Here is an 18,784-nt window from a genome sequence, read left to right as displayed (position 1 = left end):
ATTAGCAACCCAACAGAGTTAAATTTGGCATGTTTCCCCTAAATGGCCCTTGGACCCCACAGCACAGAGTTCACATCTCAATCTGGTCTCAGCAAGACCTGTTGACACTGAACCGCCCTTTCTCATACGAGTGGGGTTTTGAGAAATATTTACTCTGAAAGTTCATGACCCCAGAGATCAACACAATGTTGTCATGAGTGGTGGAACACACAGACAACCACAAGAAAACACATTTCCTCAAGATGAACTGAAATTCAAATGAATTAATCATCTATTGTTTTGTTTTTTAGGTTTATAGTTAGGATAAAGAGGACATAGCCACAGTGAAGCAACCATATCACTGTTCTGGCTAAGTTAGATTCTTCTGTGTTCAATTTGGCTTGGAGGATTGTAGATTTCCATAGAAAATCTTTAGAAATGATTGAGTGCATTTGTAAGAATGTCTATAAAAAGATGATTTTAGTGAGAGTGCATGTAAAGGAATTGAAGTAGCTTCATGAGACGAAGACATTAGCAGACAGGAGATTGACACCACTAGCTCTCCCCGGCCAGTTTGTAAAACATTTACCCTTGTGCTTGTCTGACACTGCAGATGTCAGCCATGTTCTTTCAATGTCAGCCAAGATCCCTCAAATGGACAGGCTGCACTGTGTGGACTGCAGGGGCTCTTATGCATCATAAATATTTCATTCACTCTGTTTACATCTATTCACTTGACCATCAATATGCAGGCTATACAAAATGTCCATATTTAACCTTGTGTCCTTGAGTCTAGTTTCTTTGACAAAGTAAACCCCAGTGTCTTGGTAAATGGACTGTTCATTCCATCTGTGCAGGTCTGTAAGCAGGGTCCATTTCTTTTTACAGAGGTCATGCACAACCCATTTAGGGGTTCAGGAGGAACCCTTCTTCAAGAGATTTATTTTCCAACTCAACAGCTAGAAACTGCATTTTGGTGCACTCTCAACTATACATGTAGTAAATGGATCTTAAATATAGTACCTCTATTTGCACACGCACCACCGCTGGCCTTGCATGGCACTCTTTTCACTAACCCTTCTAACCACATCCTTGCGTTTCATATCTCCCACACACGATTCTGTGGGCAGGCTACTAAATCCGAGGAGAGAAGCAAACATGTGCATGCCAAAAACATCAGAAATACGCTTTTTTCAGAAAAACCCTGAAATATCATCACTGGCGGGGACATTTGTGGAGACAGTGTGAATGCGATAGTGGCACCTCATTTGCTGATAGTTGTTTTGGCCCTTAAGTCTGTATAGTACCGTTGACTATAGTTTTTGCTCCAATGACTTTCAACCATTTTCATTTAATCTTTATTTATCCAGGTTTCTTTTATTGCAATATAATATCTTTTGCAAGAGAGACCTGGTACAACCTATTCAATTGTAACTATTACAGTAGCCAAGGCTTCATCTTAAAGCTCTGCACATCAAGATAATTACTCATTTATGACATGGAATAATTAGCCAAACATTTATGCGGCCCCACAGAGAGGCCCAGGGAGCAGAGGGGGTCAAAAGGCTATCAGGTGTGATTAAAAGAGAGAGCTAAACTCATGCTGCCAGTTGTCATATTTACGGAGGCCCTTTGAAGAATGGGGTCATGAAGCAGAGGGGGGTTCACAGCTGCAGGGCAACACTTGATCCTGTGCCGGGAAACAGAGGGCGGTCAGGGCAAGGGGAGGCATAAGGTCACGACCCTGGAGGGTAAGACACAAACTTCACAAGAGGTACATCTTCAAAAGCCAATGCCTGTTGGGAAACTGGTAAGGGAGGAAAAATAAACTAATTTTAACCTCCTTTCATTTTCACTTAATTGTTTGATTTTACTTTGTGTATTCAAGTTGGCTGTCTTAAATGTCTGCTTACCAAAGTTTTCCAGCCATCATAGCATTCAAATTGTATCATTTTAGAGAACCATCTGTATTGTATTTCACCCTAAATATTCTTAAGTGTATCATTGTTTACTCAGTCTGCAGAAGGCCTCCTCAGGAAGAGCTTCTTACAGTCCAGTCCCAATGAGGTCACATGACCCATAAAATGCTAATTGCACTTCTCCATGGGGAGTGCATGAGTGTGTTTGTATGTATGTGTGTGTGTGTGTGTGTGTGTGTGTGTGTGTGTGTGTGTGTATTTACATAACATTTGAGGTCAAACCATGTGCTCAAAGTTCAAACACTTGTATGAGCAAGGGTGATTTAACATCTGTGAGGATATTCATCAGTCGAATCACCATGACAAAAGACAAGTGTCAGCACTGTATGGCCTCCATGTGAATCAACAAAACATGCTGCCCAATAGGATAACAAAATTAAACCATGTTTTTTATGACTAGCATAGAGGCTTTCGCAACTCACTGGGATATTGTATATCGCCAGTTCTGTATTTCAATAGAAGTTTATCAGTTTATGTACACTCTTGTTGATGAGAGGCTGTACAGATAAATGGTTAATGCTCATAGCTAAGTTTCAAGGGTTGACTGAAAACAAACATCTGAATCTACCATGGCAGGAAATTGCTTTGGAGGCCTGTATGAAATGCCAGTTCTGTGACTTCCTTTGACTCAATTTGAATCATTGGTGACCTGCTGTGCTGCATTCACATCCTTTCGGCCCCATGTCGAGGTCAGGAAATCAAAGGGAGAACCACAGACAAACAGACGATTGTCAAATTTTACACCTTGACCTCAGTCTAAACTTGTGACTCACTCCTTTATGTTTGCCGCTGTTTTGGCAGTCAGAGGAAATTGAGGGGTTATTGGCGGTTCATGCTTGATAAGGATCTTGGGATGGAGAAGTTCACTCAGGGGAAAGGTTACTGAGAGTTTAAAGAGAGTGCAGTCAGTCATGGGGAGGATTAAATAAAGGGGAAGTCAGGGCTGAGGAACTGTGCTGGATTTCAAAAATGCATTGCAGACAAAAACCCGACTGTTCGCTTACTAGACTTCACATTCAAACCCAGGGCAAAGAAAGTTTGGCTTGAACTTCCCCTCACCTTTGGAAGTCTCTCAATTACTAAAGGCTGTTTTTCTATACTAGAGAAGAGCTTCATGAATGTAATTATCAGGAAGTCGGAAAAAACTAGACTTTGTATGTAGGTGTTTGTATGGTAATATAATGTCATCTATTTTGGTCTGAGAACAGAGATGTGGGGGTTGCACTTTCAAAGGCATACCATGGTGCATGCATCCGGGGAACATCTGCTGACCCTCATGACGTGTCCTCCCTCTTTTCAATGTCTTTCCTGCCTTTGTTAAGATGCGGCAGGGTAGTGAACAACAGCCAACTCTGAACCAGTGTTTTGGGGGAAAATACATGACGTCTTCTGCTCTGGCTCAACAGAATGGCACATGAATGACGAAGCTAAACCACACACGGACTCAGACCTTCAGAGAGTGGTGTAGAGGAGGACTCAGACCTTCAGAGAGTGGTGTAGAGGAAGACTTCAAATGAAGGGACATTCCACGTCTGAGGCCATGAGGAACAACAAGTCAACCAGAAATCTCAACTCCTAAACATGATGGGAGGTGGATCAGAATGCTTCTGTAGCTAGGTGAACGGTGAATAAAGAAATAAGAAACGGAGACAAACTCAGTCAAGCATTTTAGTACTTTATTTTTGAGATATCAGTGCAAATGAACACCAAAAATGAAAACAGAAAAAAAAAGAAGAAAGAAATGTTTCAGGTTGTCACATGGAAAAATGAAACATTTTTTTTTGCTACAAATGTATTTCTCAGATGCACAATGCAAGTCTATGATTGTACGTCATACCTCCACTAAAACCCCGAGCTCTGTTCGAGCTCTGTTAACCAGTAACAGAAAAGAAAATCACAAAAATATTCAATGCACGTTTTTTTTCACACGTTTTATCCACTTGCTCAACAGTCTGTGGTTATTTAGGGACTGTTCATGTTCTAAATGACCCTCTCTCTGTGATAAAAATACCTATTTTAAGACTTGACATTTTCCCCCATCACCAGTAGGGATACATAGGTAGTTCCCATGCGTCTGCATGCAACAGGCAGCAGTGAGGAGAGTCAGACATTATTACACAACACGGCGCAGGATAGATTATCATTTACCACATAGAGACACATGCAAAGAACAAACCAACCAAAAAAATGGGCATAGCATCCTCTGCCATTGTATGTACACTATTACGCATAGAATTCGTATTTACATTTCAGGGCATTAAAAACTAGGGTAATATCTTTTTCTTCAACAATACAAAATAGTTATCTTTCATAATGAAAGTACTATTTACACAAATATATTTAACCATTGTGAAAATGTATTAATAATAGAAGAAACATGTACTTCATATGTATATGTATTAAAAAAGATTACAATGTAAGACTAAATGGATAACGCAGTGTGTGAAACTGAAACTGTGAAACTGAAAAAATACAGTACAATCAAAATAAGGAGCTAGAGATCAGACAAGCCCTCAAAAGACACCAAAATATGTCTCCATGATTATTGGGTGGCAGGTTCACATCATATCCTGCTTTATGTACCTGCGGTTTTCTCTTTATTTCCATGCAATTCTTTTGACATTATGAGCTAAGAAACCGCCAAGAAAATAAAAAGGTGTCCATGAAGCACAAGAATCAAGAAACACAAAATAAACTTCACAAACTGTCAAATTCTCAACGGATAACAACACTGACATTTTTCATTACATGCCATAAACATATTCTTTTTAGGACACCAAGAATCAAACTTTGACAGTGCAAACTCAGGGTTCAATATCAAATGACCATATTATTTCAGAATATTGGCATGGCATTGATTTTAAAATATTGATTAGTTTATGTATAATGTGTGAGGAAGCTGTGCTAATTGTATACAGGTTTGGAATGTAACAGTTAATGCAGATACTTGCAAACTGTTGTTCCAAAAACCTGTACATAACCAATGCCACCCACACATACAGTACTGCAGCCAAAAATGTTCCCACAGACAGTCTCGTCAAGGTTCCACAATAACCTCTGTTCCGAATAGTAAGGAGATGTATTAGGACAACACCATCCTGCATTTGCACTGTCAAAATATAGCCCCAACAAGTTCATTTCAGACCAAAGCAAAATGCAATGAATTGTGACCACTTGAGCCGACTCACTGATAATCAAAATTCTTGAGGAAAAGATACAGTAGCATTCAACACAGGGCCCTCATACAAAGTGGAATTCCAGGTGGCTACCTCAACAGATTTGATTGCAAACAATGTTCTCAAGGTCTTCCTCTAAAAAAAAAAAAAACATGTACTTTTTAACGTACTGCTGTGCTTGCCCTAGTATGAATTTATTTAGGATCTGGTCTAAAATTGGTGGTCTCTGTCTATTTCAAAACCCTGATGGAGAAATAAATAAATATGCAGTGAACAGACTCAGAGTGCTAACATTTTTGGAGTCATCAATAATAAATGTAGCTGGAAATGTTATTCATAAATGTTTTACAGCTGGCAACAAAGAGGACACAGAATAGTAATGTGTGTGCATACAGACACAAATCATAGGAGTAAAACCAGACAATGTCTTTGAATGATGGACTCATTCAGTTGAAAATGGGAAATATACGCTATGGATATCACCAGTGGGCAATGTTAAACTTTGACAATTTATTACCTAATTTTGTGTAAGTCATTCTGTAACCCCAATAATCTACAAGTATGATACAGTAATGAAAATATGCCTTGACTTCATTTGCTCTGTTCTTCCAATTCAAAATCCTCACTCTTTCATTATTTGCTTTTATTTCTTCTCATCAAACTACAAATGAATTTGGCAAGTCAGTAAAAAAAAGGAAAAAAAAGAAACATCATACATAATCTTTTCCCCCTTTGTCCTTTTTTTGTAGTTCTTAAATGTCTCTCACAAAACTACCATTTGTCAGAGGATTCGCTCAGCCGCTCGCTCTTTTGGCTGTGCTTGTCACTGTAGGGAGGGGAGTGCTGGGTGGAGCTCAGTCTGTGGTCATAGGCGTGCACGTCAGCGCACGGCTCCTCCTTCACTTTCACCCCTGAGTGGGTGTGGGTCCCCTCCGCCTGGTCCCTAGTCTCCCTCCTCAGCTGAGCACTGCCCTTCTGCAGCATGTAGTACAGGATGGGGTTGGAGCGGGTCAGCCGAGGGGAGTCCGGGCTGGAGTCGCAACCCTCCTCCTCCTCCTCCTCCTCCTCCCGTCCCCACCGCACCGGGCTCTCCGCTTCTCTTTTGACAGGGGTAGGGGGGTCCCGTTTGGGAGAGTCTTGGCGTGGGGCCGTGAGGTGCCCCCAGGGAGAGCGGCGGGTACAGTCTCCGGCCGGGGGGGTGGGCAGGGGTCTGGGGTGGGTGGTGGGCCCTGAGCTGAGGGAGGCATGGGGGTGCCAGGGCAGGTTGAGGAGGTCGTGATTGTAGCCTGGCTGATTGAGGATGCTTCCGTTGGCTTTTCCATTGGCCTGCAGGACAGAGGGGCTGGGTGCCCCCCGGGGTTGGGACATCTCCTTCAGGCAGTTGTCGGAGAGGAGCAGTTGTTTAAGCACGTTGAAGCCCCGGCTCTCTCTGGGGAGGACCTCACTCTGGGGGCTCCTGGTCTGGGCCTCTTCCTCCTTTGGGCTTCTGAGCACCAGGTGGTCAGGTTCCTCCTGTGTAACAGACACCAGGCTGCTGCTGCTGCTGCTGCCGCCTTCACCGTACACTGCCCTCTGTGGATTGCCATTGTTCAGGCTCTCGGCCAGCTCGGGGCAGAGCCTTCTCTTTTTAGGGTTGAGCCCCTGGTACTCTCTCTGCTCCTCCTTCACCGGGCCGGGGCGGGGGTCTGCCTGTGCGCTGGTGTAGTAGGTAGCACTCTGCTGTTTTAGGAGCTGGCTGAGGAGGCCATATTTAGCAATGACCTCTGCGGGCCGGGGCTCTGTTTTTAGGTCCTGCTGGGGATCAGAGAGGGGGCTGTGCCTCTCATACCCGCCCCGTCTCTTTCTGCTTGTCACATCCTCAGACACGGCAGGGGACAGGCCAACCTCCTCCCCGGGTTCAGTTTTGACCTTGACGTCTGCTGAAGGCCCGTTGGAGCTGTCACAGATGACAGAGGTGCCAAGGGGCTTCTCAAAACAGCCCCCCGCCGCCTCAACACTTCGTCTCCCAGTGGACCTGTCTTTACGGCTGGATGCGGCCGTGGTCGAGCCTGTACCCAGCAGGAGCTGCAGCACGGTGCGCCTCTCCAGGAGGTTCTCAATCTGAGAGGAAGGAGGCGATGCCTCCCGGCACCCGAACGGAGTGCCGCTGCCCGAAGGACCGTCTGAGAGGGGGGTGGTTGTGTTCCTCTGGATGGGGGCATTAAGCCTCTCCAGGAGGGCCAGAGGCCTACCCACCTCAAGCTCCTGGCTGGGCCCTTTGCTAGGAGCCATGGGCGGGGAGGGCGAGGCATTGCCACACTGGGCCAGGTTCTGTAACAGTTTACTGGCGCTGAAGGCAGGCTCAGAGGCTTTCTCAGTGGGGTAGGTTTTAGACTTACACAAATCCAGTGGGCTGGACTGGACGTGGGGAGAGGGGTAGGAGTATGGGGATGGGTCTCGGCTAAGGGAGTAGTGGGGCAGGCCTGGTGGTGGCCCTGGCCGGTCCAGAGGGCTCTGTATCCTGCTCTCCTCCCAGGGGGCCAGTACCTTAAGTGGGCCCCGTGACATGCTGGAAAGGGTTGAGTCATGTGGCAAATCTGGATTAACAACAATTTTGTTTACCTTCTCGTTATTTCTGCGCTCCAGAAGGAGCTGCATGAGAGTGACCTTGGGGTGGGATTTAAGGTCTGGGCTCGTTTCAATCTCCCTGCCCTGGGGGACCTTTGGCCCGGAAGGCTCCGGCTTCCACTTGTTTATCAGGGATTCAGTCAGTTTGTCTAAGGAGGTGGTGGAGGAGGAGGTTGAGGAGAAAGCAGTGGATGAAGAGGACAGAGCCGTAGAGGAGGAAGAAAAAGCAGTGGAGGAGGAAAAAGTAGTAGCAGAAGAGGAGAAAGCAGTGGAGGAAGAGGAGAAGGCAGTAGAGGAGGAAAGAGCATTAGAGGGGGATGAAAAAGAAGTGGAGGGGGAAAAGGCAGTAGAGGGAGAGGAGAAAGCAGTGGGGGCAGAGGAGAAAACAGTGGTAGAGGAGGAGGAGTAAGCAGCAGAAGTGGATTTAGGCCCAGTCTCTGGGGCGTTGGCTCTGCTCCTCATAGAGAGGTCAATGGGAGAGCAGCTGGAGTAGGAGCTCTCGGCATCACTGCTCTCTTTGGCCAGGCTCTTCTCCTGGATGGAGCACTCACTGTCTGAGGTGACAGAGGAGCCGCGGCTGGGGGGAAGGACCCCGCAGTCGTCCTCCAGGTGCCCGTTCTTGGTCAGCTGCCTCTGGTTGTTGTGGTTGTTGAGGAGCAGCAGGAGGAGGCTGCTGCAGGTCTGGGGGGGTCTGACGGGGCGCGAGTCAAAGCTCCGCTTCTCCCTGGGAGGTTGGCCCTGGATATGGGGCAGGGGTGGCGGTGGTGGAGGAGGAGGAGGAGGGGTTGGGCGGGGGGAGTTCTGAGCCTGCAGCAGGGAGGGGCTCCGCTGGCTGGAATTCAGTGCCAGTCGGGGGAGTGTTGTCGTGCCGTTTTGGGCAGTTAAGGAGCTTAGCACGTCTGGGGCTCCGGGCAGAGCCTCTCCCACGCTGGGCGGCCTCTTGTCCTGGGTCTGTTGCGTTGCCATGGCGGCCAACCTCTCGCTGGCTGAGCGGCCGGAGAGCTGGGCTTTGAGCGCATGCTCCCGCGAGTACTGCTGCAGGTGGGCTTCGCTGGAGAGCAGCAGGGCCAGCTGACTGCAGGCCACGCTGGGCTTGGGTGAGGGCACTGGGCTGGAGCGGATCTTCACCATGTTGGCCACAGCCTTTAGGCGCTCTGCACAGGACACAGCATCAGTGGCGGCGGGGGCAGAGGGAGGGCTGCTGCTCTGTACCGAGCGGGGGGACTCAGAGGGCCGGTCCTGGCTGTGGCCTCGCCGGCTGTAAGGCGTGCTGCTGTGGTTCTGCAGCTTGCTCTTCCTCATCAGGCCCTTGAGGCGGCTGGAGGCCGTGCCGTAGCAGGGCAGCTGCTCCTTGTCTGCAGGCGGGGCCTCTGCGGGCGGGGAGCTGCTGGGAGGTTTGGTGGACTGCTGTGACATGGCGACGCTCTGCAGCCGTGAGCTAAAGGACTGGAGCAGAGAGGCCAGCAGCGTGCTCTCCCCTGCATGAGGAGAGCCCTCAATGGCCCCGTTCTGACCTCCCCCTCCTCCTCCCCCCTGGCCGTTCAGCTCCACTGGGGGTGAGCTCAGCCTCTGGGTCCCCGGTTCATTCCAGTCCCCGGAGCGAAGCAGCCGGGCCTTTTTCAAGTGCTGCGAAACCCCCAGCGAGGGCCCGTTCCCAGCCTTGGGAGCCGTAGGGCCATGGCTGGGCAGCTGGAAGGGCCGGGCCACCTTGTTGACCTGCTCCTGGTTGCCGTGGGCAGCCTCTGATCTCCTCGTTGCCGTGGCCCCAGGCCCAGCTGCCACGGGATGCATCAGTAAACCTTCCAGATAAGTTAGAACAGCTGAATCCGTGTGTGTCTCAGGGCCAGGCTCCTCCCCATGAGTCATGTTCAATATTAGGATTCCCTCGTATGGTTCAGCACGGCTACTGGGAAAATATGTCCATCAGGTCATCAGGGATATGTACCTCCAAATACTGATAATAAGAGAGGATGCCCATGGGCGGGTGTCTCCAGGGGGTTTGGGGGGTGGGTGCGGGGGGAAATCCACAGGCTCAATGTAATCCCTCTGGAAAATAAGCCTCTACAACACTGAAACTGTGGGCATGATTGGAGCCATTTCAGGGCTAGCCAGTCCTCTCCCTGGCATTCCTGTGTGCCTGTGAACACCGGATGCTCCCAGAATGCCCGGGTCCAGGCTTATGTGAGCAGCGAGTGAGGAGTCAGCGGGATTTCACCACAGTGATGTTGACGCATTCCATGGCCGTGGATGTTTGAGAGCCCATGGATGTCTGTCGGGAGGCCCGGGGGCGGTTCTCTGGGTGGCGCCTTTCCGCTCTCCTGATCTCAGACGGGGGACCTATGGGAACGAGAGAGAGAAGAAACGCAGCGTGAGAAGCAGGGATTTGCACGGCACAACATCACATTCATGTCAACACCCTGTCCGCCATCCCTGTTACTTAGCAACATTTCAGTTTGACTGCACACAGCTCCCACTCACTGTGCCCGCCCCCGACCCCCCACCCACCACCCGAACCAACGACAAATGTAGATTAGGCCTGATGTGATTCAAATTGAAAATTCAAGCCCACTACCTCGAAAACATTCAGGTCTTGAGCCGTAAGCGCCTTGTTGCAACGTGTCTCTGCTGTCTTTCAAAAGTGAAGGGTCTGTGAGAGCTGGGAATCATTTCTTATGCAGCTTGTCATTTCAGTGGATTATCCCCCCACCCCTTATGCACTTGAGCAGCATCTCACACAACCCTGGCTCCATTCTCACACAGCTGTTGCCACCCACCACACACAGACAGACACACACACTAGACTGACTGAATTAATGCACTCCCACCTGTGCCACAGTGCTGCCTATAGAGTACATGGACACATGCGCCTTTAGATCACCTGCACTAGTTGATCTTGTTTTGATCAAAGATGTGGGTCAGCATCATCTCAGTTCTCATTGTTAATGACAGTAAAAAGCTTAAATCAAGATATCCTGAACTGAATTGACATGAGCCCTGTTTACAAAAAAGCAGTGACAGTGGTTTGGTTAGTAATGCTGTCAGGTGCGCCTGTCACACTGTCAGGAGTGCCGGACACTGACACACAGGCGACCGTCCTGCCGGATGCCTTGACAGTGCCAGCAGCTCTGCCCTCAGAGCCCTCTGGTCTGAACCCTGTCAGCTTGGTATCCATAGAGACACAGGACACCTCCGACAGTCAGGGACACGTCCCATAAAGGTTAATTAATACAGAGTTTCCACCTCGGTTCAGCTGCCGGCGAATGTCTTTCCCTGATGCTGTCCCACCTTTGGCATTCGCTGAGTGGACTACATACAGGGTCACACAACAGGACAGAAGCCCTTGATTATGACTGGAGGTCGTCAATGTGGTCTAACCTAAATAATACAGGGAATGAACCAACCTCAGTCAAGGAATACAACAGCGTGCCTATAATTGAACTGTAATCCATCTCCCTGGATGGCGGAGGTCCATAGGTTGGCATGACTGAAAGGGCAACAAGGTGCGACCTTTAATGCCACCTTGAAAATGAGCAGGGATTAGTCGGAGGATTTACATTGATCACCTCAGCCTAACTGACTTAAACCTGTGATGGAGGAAACACAAACAAGCGTCGTGCCATTTCAAGTCAGTCTTCAAAACCTTGTCCACAATCAGCTCTTCTACAAAACTCCACATATTAGGGAACACGTCCGGCCAACTTAAGACATGACTTCATAGAGATTGGCCCCATCAGCGTCCATTACAGTTCAAGGCCATCTTTAAGCTGCTGACCCAAATCTGACAACAACAAAAGCCAACCTGGTGGACCATCTGACGTCTGCTGTCCTGCTAATCTGAGATGGCAGGATTAGGTCTATTTTCCCGCCAGGAAGCTTAACTTAATTTAAATAAAGGGACGTGTTATGGTGTTGTATGGTGTCAGTAAACGTTAACAAATGTTTACGGTCAAGTTAGTTTAGAAGACTTGTGTGTGCTTTCACTACTTTCTGTCTCAAAAAAAAAGGGCACAGTTCTGCATAATGTCAACATGTTAAATACAGTTCAGAGCCCTGACAGATTTTTATTGACCTTGTGTTTAACCCACCATGACATTCATGATTATTTCTACTACACTGAAAAAAAAGAAGTAACAGAATGTTACAAGGTCTGTGAAGACCTAGGGAGACTATTGTTATCCATGTTACTGCATTCAATGTACTTAAATCTAGGTGTTAGCCTCAATGATGGGCTGGAGCACTTATCCTGAACTCTAGGAAAACAGAAGCGATGACAAAGTTGAGGTGAAAAGGCCCTGGAATTAAAGAGGCAGGAAACAATTTGCTGCTTACATCTGTGCCCTGTGAACAAATAAATGACCTTAATATATGACGCCTGTCCTCTGAAGCCAGCCACTGAAGCACAACCTCCCCCCCCCCCCCCTACACATTCCTCCTTTCAGGCCAGGAGATACGTGTGTATTACTATTACATTATCTCGCCTGGTGTACATATTGAAAATGACCTTACACATCTGTTAACATGACACCTCATTGGTGGCCCCCAAAAGCCTGACCCCTCCCCCATGGCGAGACACGAGGGCCAATGAGCCTCTCTCTCCCGAGTTACCGTGGTGATTATCCATTATCTTTGACAATGTCACACAATGACACCCAAACGCATTCTAAAGTGATTTTTACTACAGTGGCCACAGGCGAAAGGGAGGGCGGCGGTGGAGACGAGAGCTTTATCATCCACAGTCGCTCTCTTCTCACTCCGAGACACCGGGAACGGGAAGGTCACTGCACTATCTGCTATTTCCTATGTGGAATTACCAGAAAACTGGCGTGAATACGACCCCATGCAGATGTCAGGGATTATGCAAGTCTGACCTTCAATTCCCCTCACGTTGGGCGCCAGATTAATCGCAAACATCCCCGACCAGCCACCCCTCAAAATGAGAGTTCCTAAATGACCTTCATTGTCAGGAATGGTAATCCATTTAAGCCATTTAAAATGTATGAGTCAAAACAAAATAATTAAAAAAGGGGAAGAGCCACAGGAGCGGCAGTTAAAGTCAAGGTCATTCACGCCGCCGAGGCTTTCCACTTGACGCAACAGCTGGTGTCCATGCAAAGCTCAGGGCGTTAATAAAAAGTGACAATGCCGCCCGAGTGGTGTGTATCACTAATGTCTGACACCAGCCTGGCAGATGTGTTCTCCGTGCATTAAAGGGGAGTCAAGGTTAAAGGAATTTAAAAGGAGAGGCGATGCCTAAACACTATTATATCATGTAATCTGGAGCCCAGCCTGCTGCACATACTCAACAGGGTAGCTCACTTACACATGCAGCGTGAACACCATTTGTAAATTCAATATGTCTCTGATTAAATAAGACAAAACGCAAGCTACCTGACCAAATGCAATTGTTCAAACCCGCCAAAAGTGAACTTACACACGGTAGGAAAGTCAAATGAAAAGCTCTCTCACCTTGGGAGAGGTAAACAAGAGAATAACAGGCTACTGAACAGCGGGAGAGACAAGAATGAAAACATGTTTTAGAGATAAGTCAATCAGGCCAAAATGACATTGGAACACACACACACACAGAGACACACACAGAGACACACACAGAGACACACACAGAGACACACACAGAGACACACACAAACTAGGGCACTCTGACCCAATTCTAAGGATACATTGACCAAACAACTCATGCATATTGCACACACGCCCACATGCGAACACTCACACGCACCTAACACAAATATGAAAAGAAAGCAAAGCTGCACCTCCTCCACACATTAACACACACAATCAGCTGGAAGAACCATACTCCACCTAACAGATGAACATTTTCTGGTGACACTAATACCATGGGCTCTGACAAACGTGAACAGAGATCCTGAGTTCTTGGCCTGTGTCTGGCCTTGACGAGAGTGGGATTTAACTTCTGTACTCATCAGTACACAGAGTTCCAGGGGAGAGAAAAGAATTCATGCACATTGATGAGTCATCTAAGCGATTCAGAGGCCAGCAGACTGCCGAGGACACAGCCGAACCCAAATGACCCTGGATGATATCACTCTTTTCCCCCCCCCTGCACCCTGGGAGCCAGACCTGGAATGGAACGGTCCCCCCACCTCACCCAGGGTAGCAAAGCCAGGCTAGCACAACGAGCCTATAACAATGTTTGGGTCCATAGTAAATATTTGTGTGGCGGTTGGAGGACCCACCCAAGGGCTATTTCCTGAGAGAGCTGGGATTAGTGTGCTGATTAACACACACACACACACACACACACACACACACACACACACACACACACACACACACACACACACTTTCTTAATGAGCCGTAGCCAGTATCAATCTGTAGACCAATTCATTTCTATTGGGCTCCAAGGTAATCTCAACTAACATCGTCTATTCAAAATGCTTTTTTTGTCCCGCCCTAAAGCAACACACATTCTCCATTAGCAAATGCTTCAGCTGAGCTTAACACGGATTGGTGGAAGTCATAACAGCTGATTGCCCCATGGCCATGGTGCCAGATAACAGATCTGGCCCTTTGAAGGTATCTGAAGCAGACTGGGGATGATGGCTGAGGGAATATAGGCCACATTCCCATTGAAGTCACCTGCCCCAGTATGAGGCTGCCCAGAACACTGGCTAAACCAAGTTAAAAAACATTGGCCTTCCACAAATCATTTCCATAATATCCTTGGCATACGTCCTAAATAGCTCTCTATGAGTCAGCAGCATTTCTCTTTATTGGGTTAAAAAAGTCGGCCTCATTGTGGTCTGAGTGATTTGGGATGGTTTGGGAAAAGAGATGGCCCGTGACACAAGACTAAGTGACAGAAAAGAGAGGACATCTCCCTGCTATCATTTCACCATTAATAATGCCTCCATTGACCTACTTCTGCAGGAGTTTTTAAATCATTCTAATGTCTGCTCAGTGAGCTCTGAGAATGGCATCGGCGGGGCAAAATCTGGGTACAATAGGCGATAGTGGGTCATTTCCTCAGACTCATCCAAATAGCCTTTCCGCTCATCTCCTTTTCCCCCTCGGTTATAATGAAGAATGCAATCCCCATACAAAGTCACACAATTAAACGAATCTCTTCAATCAATTAAGTGCACTTAACCCACTAAAGGATAAAATGATTATGTGTAACCTTTTGGGAGAAAATCTCTGGCAGCACCAATCCAATTGGCAGGGCAGCGGGGAGCATATGCCAATACGTCCAGGATCACCTTGAACTCCTTCACCTAAGAAAGCTTGGATCACATGGGGCAGGGTCGGCCATGGCGACACTCACCCGCCTCCACACTCCAAGGTCTAATTGGCTAACGCACCCACAGTATGGTCAAGTAGCCTAACAAGTAAAACACTGAACAATGCAGTGTCAAGACAAAACGCCTGAAAATGTGGAGCGGTTTGTTTTTCATTGTTTCTGTACGAGCCCTTGAGATCAGGAAATCATTAGGGGATGTGCAAGTAGCATGACTGTCGTTTCCCAGTCAGCCAGTGACCATTAGGTCTGACAGAGGGAGAGGAAGCCAGCGCTGAACACTGCATCACTTTGTTGTAATGGAAGAGGATGGGGGGGGAAACAGCCACTAGGCTATTGAGAGGTAAATATAGCAGAGAGATTCAAAAGCAGAGAATGCTACGCTAAGCAACGCGCTTACACAAGTCTACTCTGATTGTGAGGCGAACACAGACACACATCATGCTCCCCTACCTTGTCATCCTTAGCTGTGGAGGCTGATACAGGTAAAGTGCAGTAATCAATTTGCTCTACTGGCAGGAGTGCTCCTTTGGAATACTAATCAGGCCCCTTTTCCCTCCCTCCCTCCCTCCCTCCCTCCCTCCTTCCTTCCTTCCTTCCTTCCCTCCCCCCCCCCCCCCCCCCCCCTTCGTCTTTCCCTCTCTCTTTCTCCTTCCTCGCTCACCTTTCTCATGACTTGACACCCCTCTGTGCCCCAGACCTGACCAAATGCTAAAGGAGGGCGTGCTGTCTTCTGCACAGATAACTGCTGCCACTAATCAAGCCTACGTGCACCAGGGCGTGGGATTAAAGAGCTCGCACAGCTTGACTCGGGCACTGAATAGCAGCACACACACACACACAATACACACTACACACACACCCTACACAACAAGGTCAATATAAAACCTGTAGCAGCCCAGCAGTGTCTCGCCCTACTAACACACACACACACACACAAAACCACACAACGAGGTCAACGTAAAAGCTGGTGCAAGAGAGCAATCTCATGCTATAAAAGAAAGCACACACAACAAGATTAGATCTAAATTTACACCTCCAGTCAAACTGGAACCTATTGGTGAACCACTCCTCTATCTCTTTGAACACATGTCACGTACTGCGCTGCACAGGGTTGTGTGCATTCCAAATGAATAGGGACAAAGTCAACCATGAATTGACAGGACCTTAATTCCAATTCGTTTTCATTTACAGACATGGCTTACGAGGGGGGTCTCTCTCTACACCATATCAAACAGATACCCAGGCTGCCTTGAGGCTGAAACAGATCGTCCTCAGTGCTGTAGACACACACACACACAGCCGTGGAGAGATAGGAGGGAGAGAGAGAGAGAGAGAGAGAGAACGCCACCCTATGCATCAGCAGGGATATTTCATTATGTACATAACGAGTGCCATTAATCGCTCTTAACAAGAGGACGCAACCTCACCTTGGCAGTCTCACACGCACAGCAGGGGGGTGGGGTTGAGGGGAGGGGAGGGGTGGGGGGGAGGGGGTTAGGAGTGGGTGTGGAGGGAGGGACAGGCTTAGAAATTAAAATTCACCACACTCAGGGACCTGCCATCTCCTTTGCCCGACCGTATCCGAACAGAGCCGGAAGCCTGATAAATATATAAAAAGTGAACGAGTGGAGGGAGGGAGTAAATAAATATATAAATAAAGTAGAAAATGCCGCAGTGGTCGTGCCAACGGGGCCCGTGCCCTTGACATACTGACATGGGGCCACTGTCATGTGACACTCTGTCATCTGCCCCGCGCGGCCACCTGGCAGAGTCTCCACCTTCTCATGACCTCATCCTCCAGTGACCCGATGCCGCTCGGCCCTCGCCCCACCCCCTCTCAACCCCTCTGTGGCGCGCACCCCCCCCCCCCCTTCTCCCCCACCCCACACCTCCCCTCCCTCCCCCCCTCCCCCGCGGCTGCGCGGCAAGGTCGCGCAGGTCACCGTGTCCTCATCTGTAATCCGCTGCCATTCGTCAGCAGCCCCGGCCCAGGCTGGAGGAGAGAGGAGAGGCAGGCGCCCCGACGAGGGGAGAATGCCCAATTAGGCAGCTGTCACACACACAGCCCAGCACAGCACAGCAGAGCGGGGGAGAGAGAGAGAGAGAAGAGCAGGGAGGGAGGGAGGCTGCAGAATCAGCCCACTGTCCACAGACACTGAAAAGGGAGGGGGGGGGGGGGGGGGGGGGCGGGCATCTATGAACCCCTTCAGCTGTGTGTGTCTGTGTTCATGTAGTATTGTTTTGAAAGGGTAGGGGGGCAACTACAGTGCAGCCATGTATAGTGGGAGCCATGTTAGTTTGTCAACATGTGAGAAGGGGAAGGCCAGTATAGTCCAGTATAGTCTGGAAGGCCAGAATAGTCTAGTATAGTCTGGAAGGCCAGAATAGTCTAGTATAGTCTGGAAGGCCAGAATAGTCTAGTATAGTCTGGAAGGCCAGTATAGTCCAGTATAGTCTGGAAGGCCAGAATAGTCTGGAAGGCCAGTATAGTCCAGTATAGTCTGGAAGGCCAGTATAGTCCAGTATAGTCTGGAAGGCCAGTATAGTCTGGAAGTTTAATATGTGTCTGCACACCATTCTATTCTAACTAAAGATTTTCAATGAGGCAGGCAGGGTGTGACATTTCAACCAGTCCCCTCTCCCTCCTTCTCTATCAATAGCCTACAGATGTGACAAAATGATAAAGGAGAGACTGCGGTTGTGTACTAGGGAAAGAGAGATGGTTGGAGGAGGTGGGAGGTTGTGTACCAGGGAAAGAGAGATGGTTGGAGGAGGTGGGAGGTTGTGTACCAGGGAAAGAGAGATGGTTGGAGGAGGTGGGAGGTTGTGTACCAGGGAAAGAGAGATGAGTGAGTGTCCTGGCCGTTTTCCCTGGTTGGAGGAGGTGGGAGGTTGTTCACATGACACCCAGTGCATCTGTCTAAACCATCACTCCCAGCAGCCATGCCAGTGTGTGTGTGTGTGTGTGTGTACCCAGAAAGACTGGATATGTGGGGTCCCACCAGACAGAGTATCGCTCCTCGGCGTCCCTGAGTACAGCACATATCAAATGGGTGACAAATATCCCCTAATTGGATAATTCATCATCTCCAAAACACATCTGTTTTGAGTCATGGTTAAACTAATCAGCAAAAATGATACAGAATAGGACTGTATGCCAGCCCCAGGAAGATTTATGCCTGAACGAATCAGGACTCACGACTGCGCTTATTGATTGTTTAGTCTAAATGCTTTTCCGTTTAATCAAAAGAAAGAGTCAAAATGGTGCACCGCCAGTTGGATGGCAAACAGGTGAGATTATTAGACGGGGGGGGGGGGGATGCGGCACGGTCTGCTTTCGTAAACAAGTGTGTGTTTCCACTCTTCGTTTCTAATGCCTCATGTGTCAAAGGTCATCTGGGTTCAGCAGAGCTTCAAATCCAGCTTTGAGGGGTTAGTGTTCAAACAGGTTGCGTCACAAGAACGAGGGACACTTATCCGGTAAATCCTGTCTGAGAAGAAAGTACAGTTCAGGAAGGGCCTCAGAATAGATGTCATGCTGACCGCTTAGTGACATGTTCTTCCAAAGAGAGACTTTTTCACTCTGTATCCACAGATGTTATGCTCGCAGATGGGTCAAACATATATAGGGACCAGTGAAAAAGGAATTGATTCTTTCTGAGGGTGCTTATTTACTTGAGTAGTTTCAGCATTATAGCTTCTTAAACATGTTTTTGAAGCAAGTCTAAGGTACTGTTTCCACTAGGATCAATGGGTCCTTCCC

The 18,784-nt window shown here is 48.3% G+C and overlaps 1 protein-coding gene across 2 annotated transcripts in view; it reads right to left on the bottom strand.

The window, feature by feature from the left end:
* Window positions 1-3,620: 3,620 nt before the first annotated feature.
* nrip1b (nuclear receptor interacting protein 1b) overlaps window positions 3,621-18,784 on the bottom strand; it is a 27,137-nt gene continuing 11,973 nt past the window's right edge. For both annotated transcript variants that reach the window (XM_083697237.1, XM_083697238.1), the window contains one exon: window positions 3,621-10,078. In XM_083697237.1, coding sequence (XP_083553363.1) covers window positions 5,906-9,607 — 3,702 coding nt within the window. In that variant the 5' untranslated portion in view covers window positions 9,608-10,078 and the 3' untranslated portion in view covers window positions 3,621-5,905. The remainder of the gene's footprint in view (window positions 10,079-18,784) is intronic.

This window comes from Argentina silus, assembly GCF_951799395.1.
Source record: "Argentina silus genome assembly, chromosome: 2".
NCBI classification, from domain to species: domain Eukaryota; kingdom Metazoa; phylum Chordata; class Actinopteri; order Argentiniformes; family Argentinidae; genus Argentina; species Argentina silus.
Note: the sequence above shows the minus strand (reverse complement) of the source record. Positions and strands in the feature narration are given on the sequence as shown.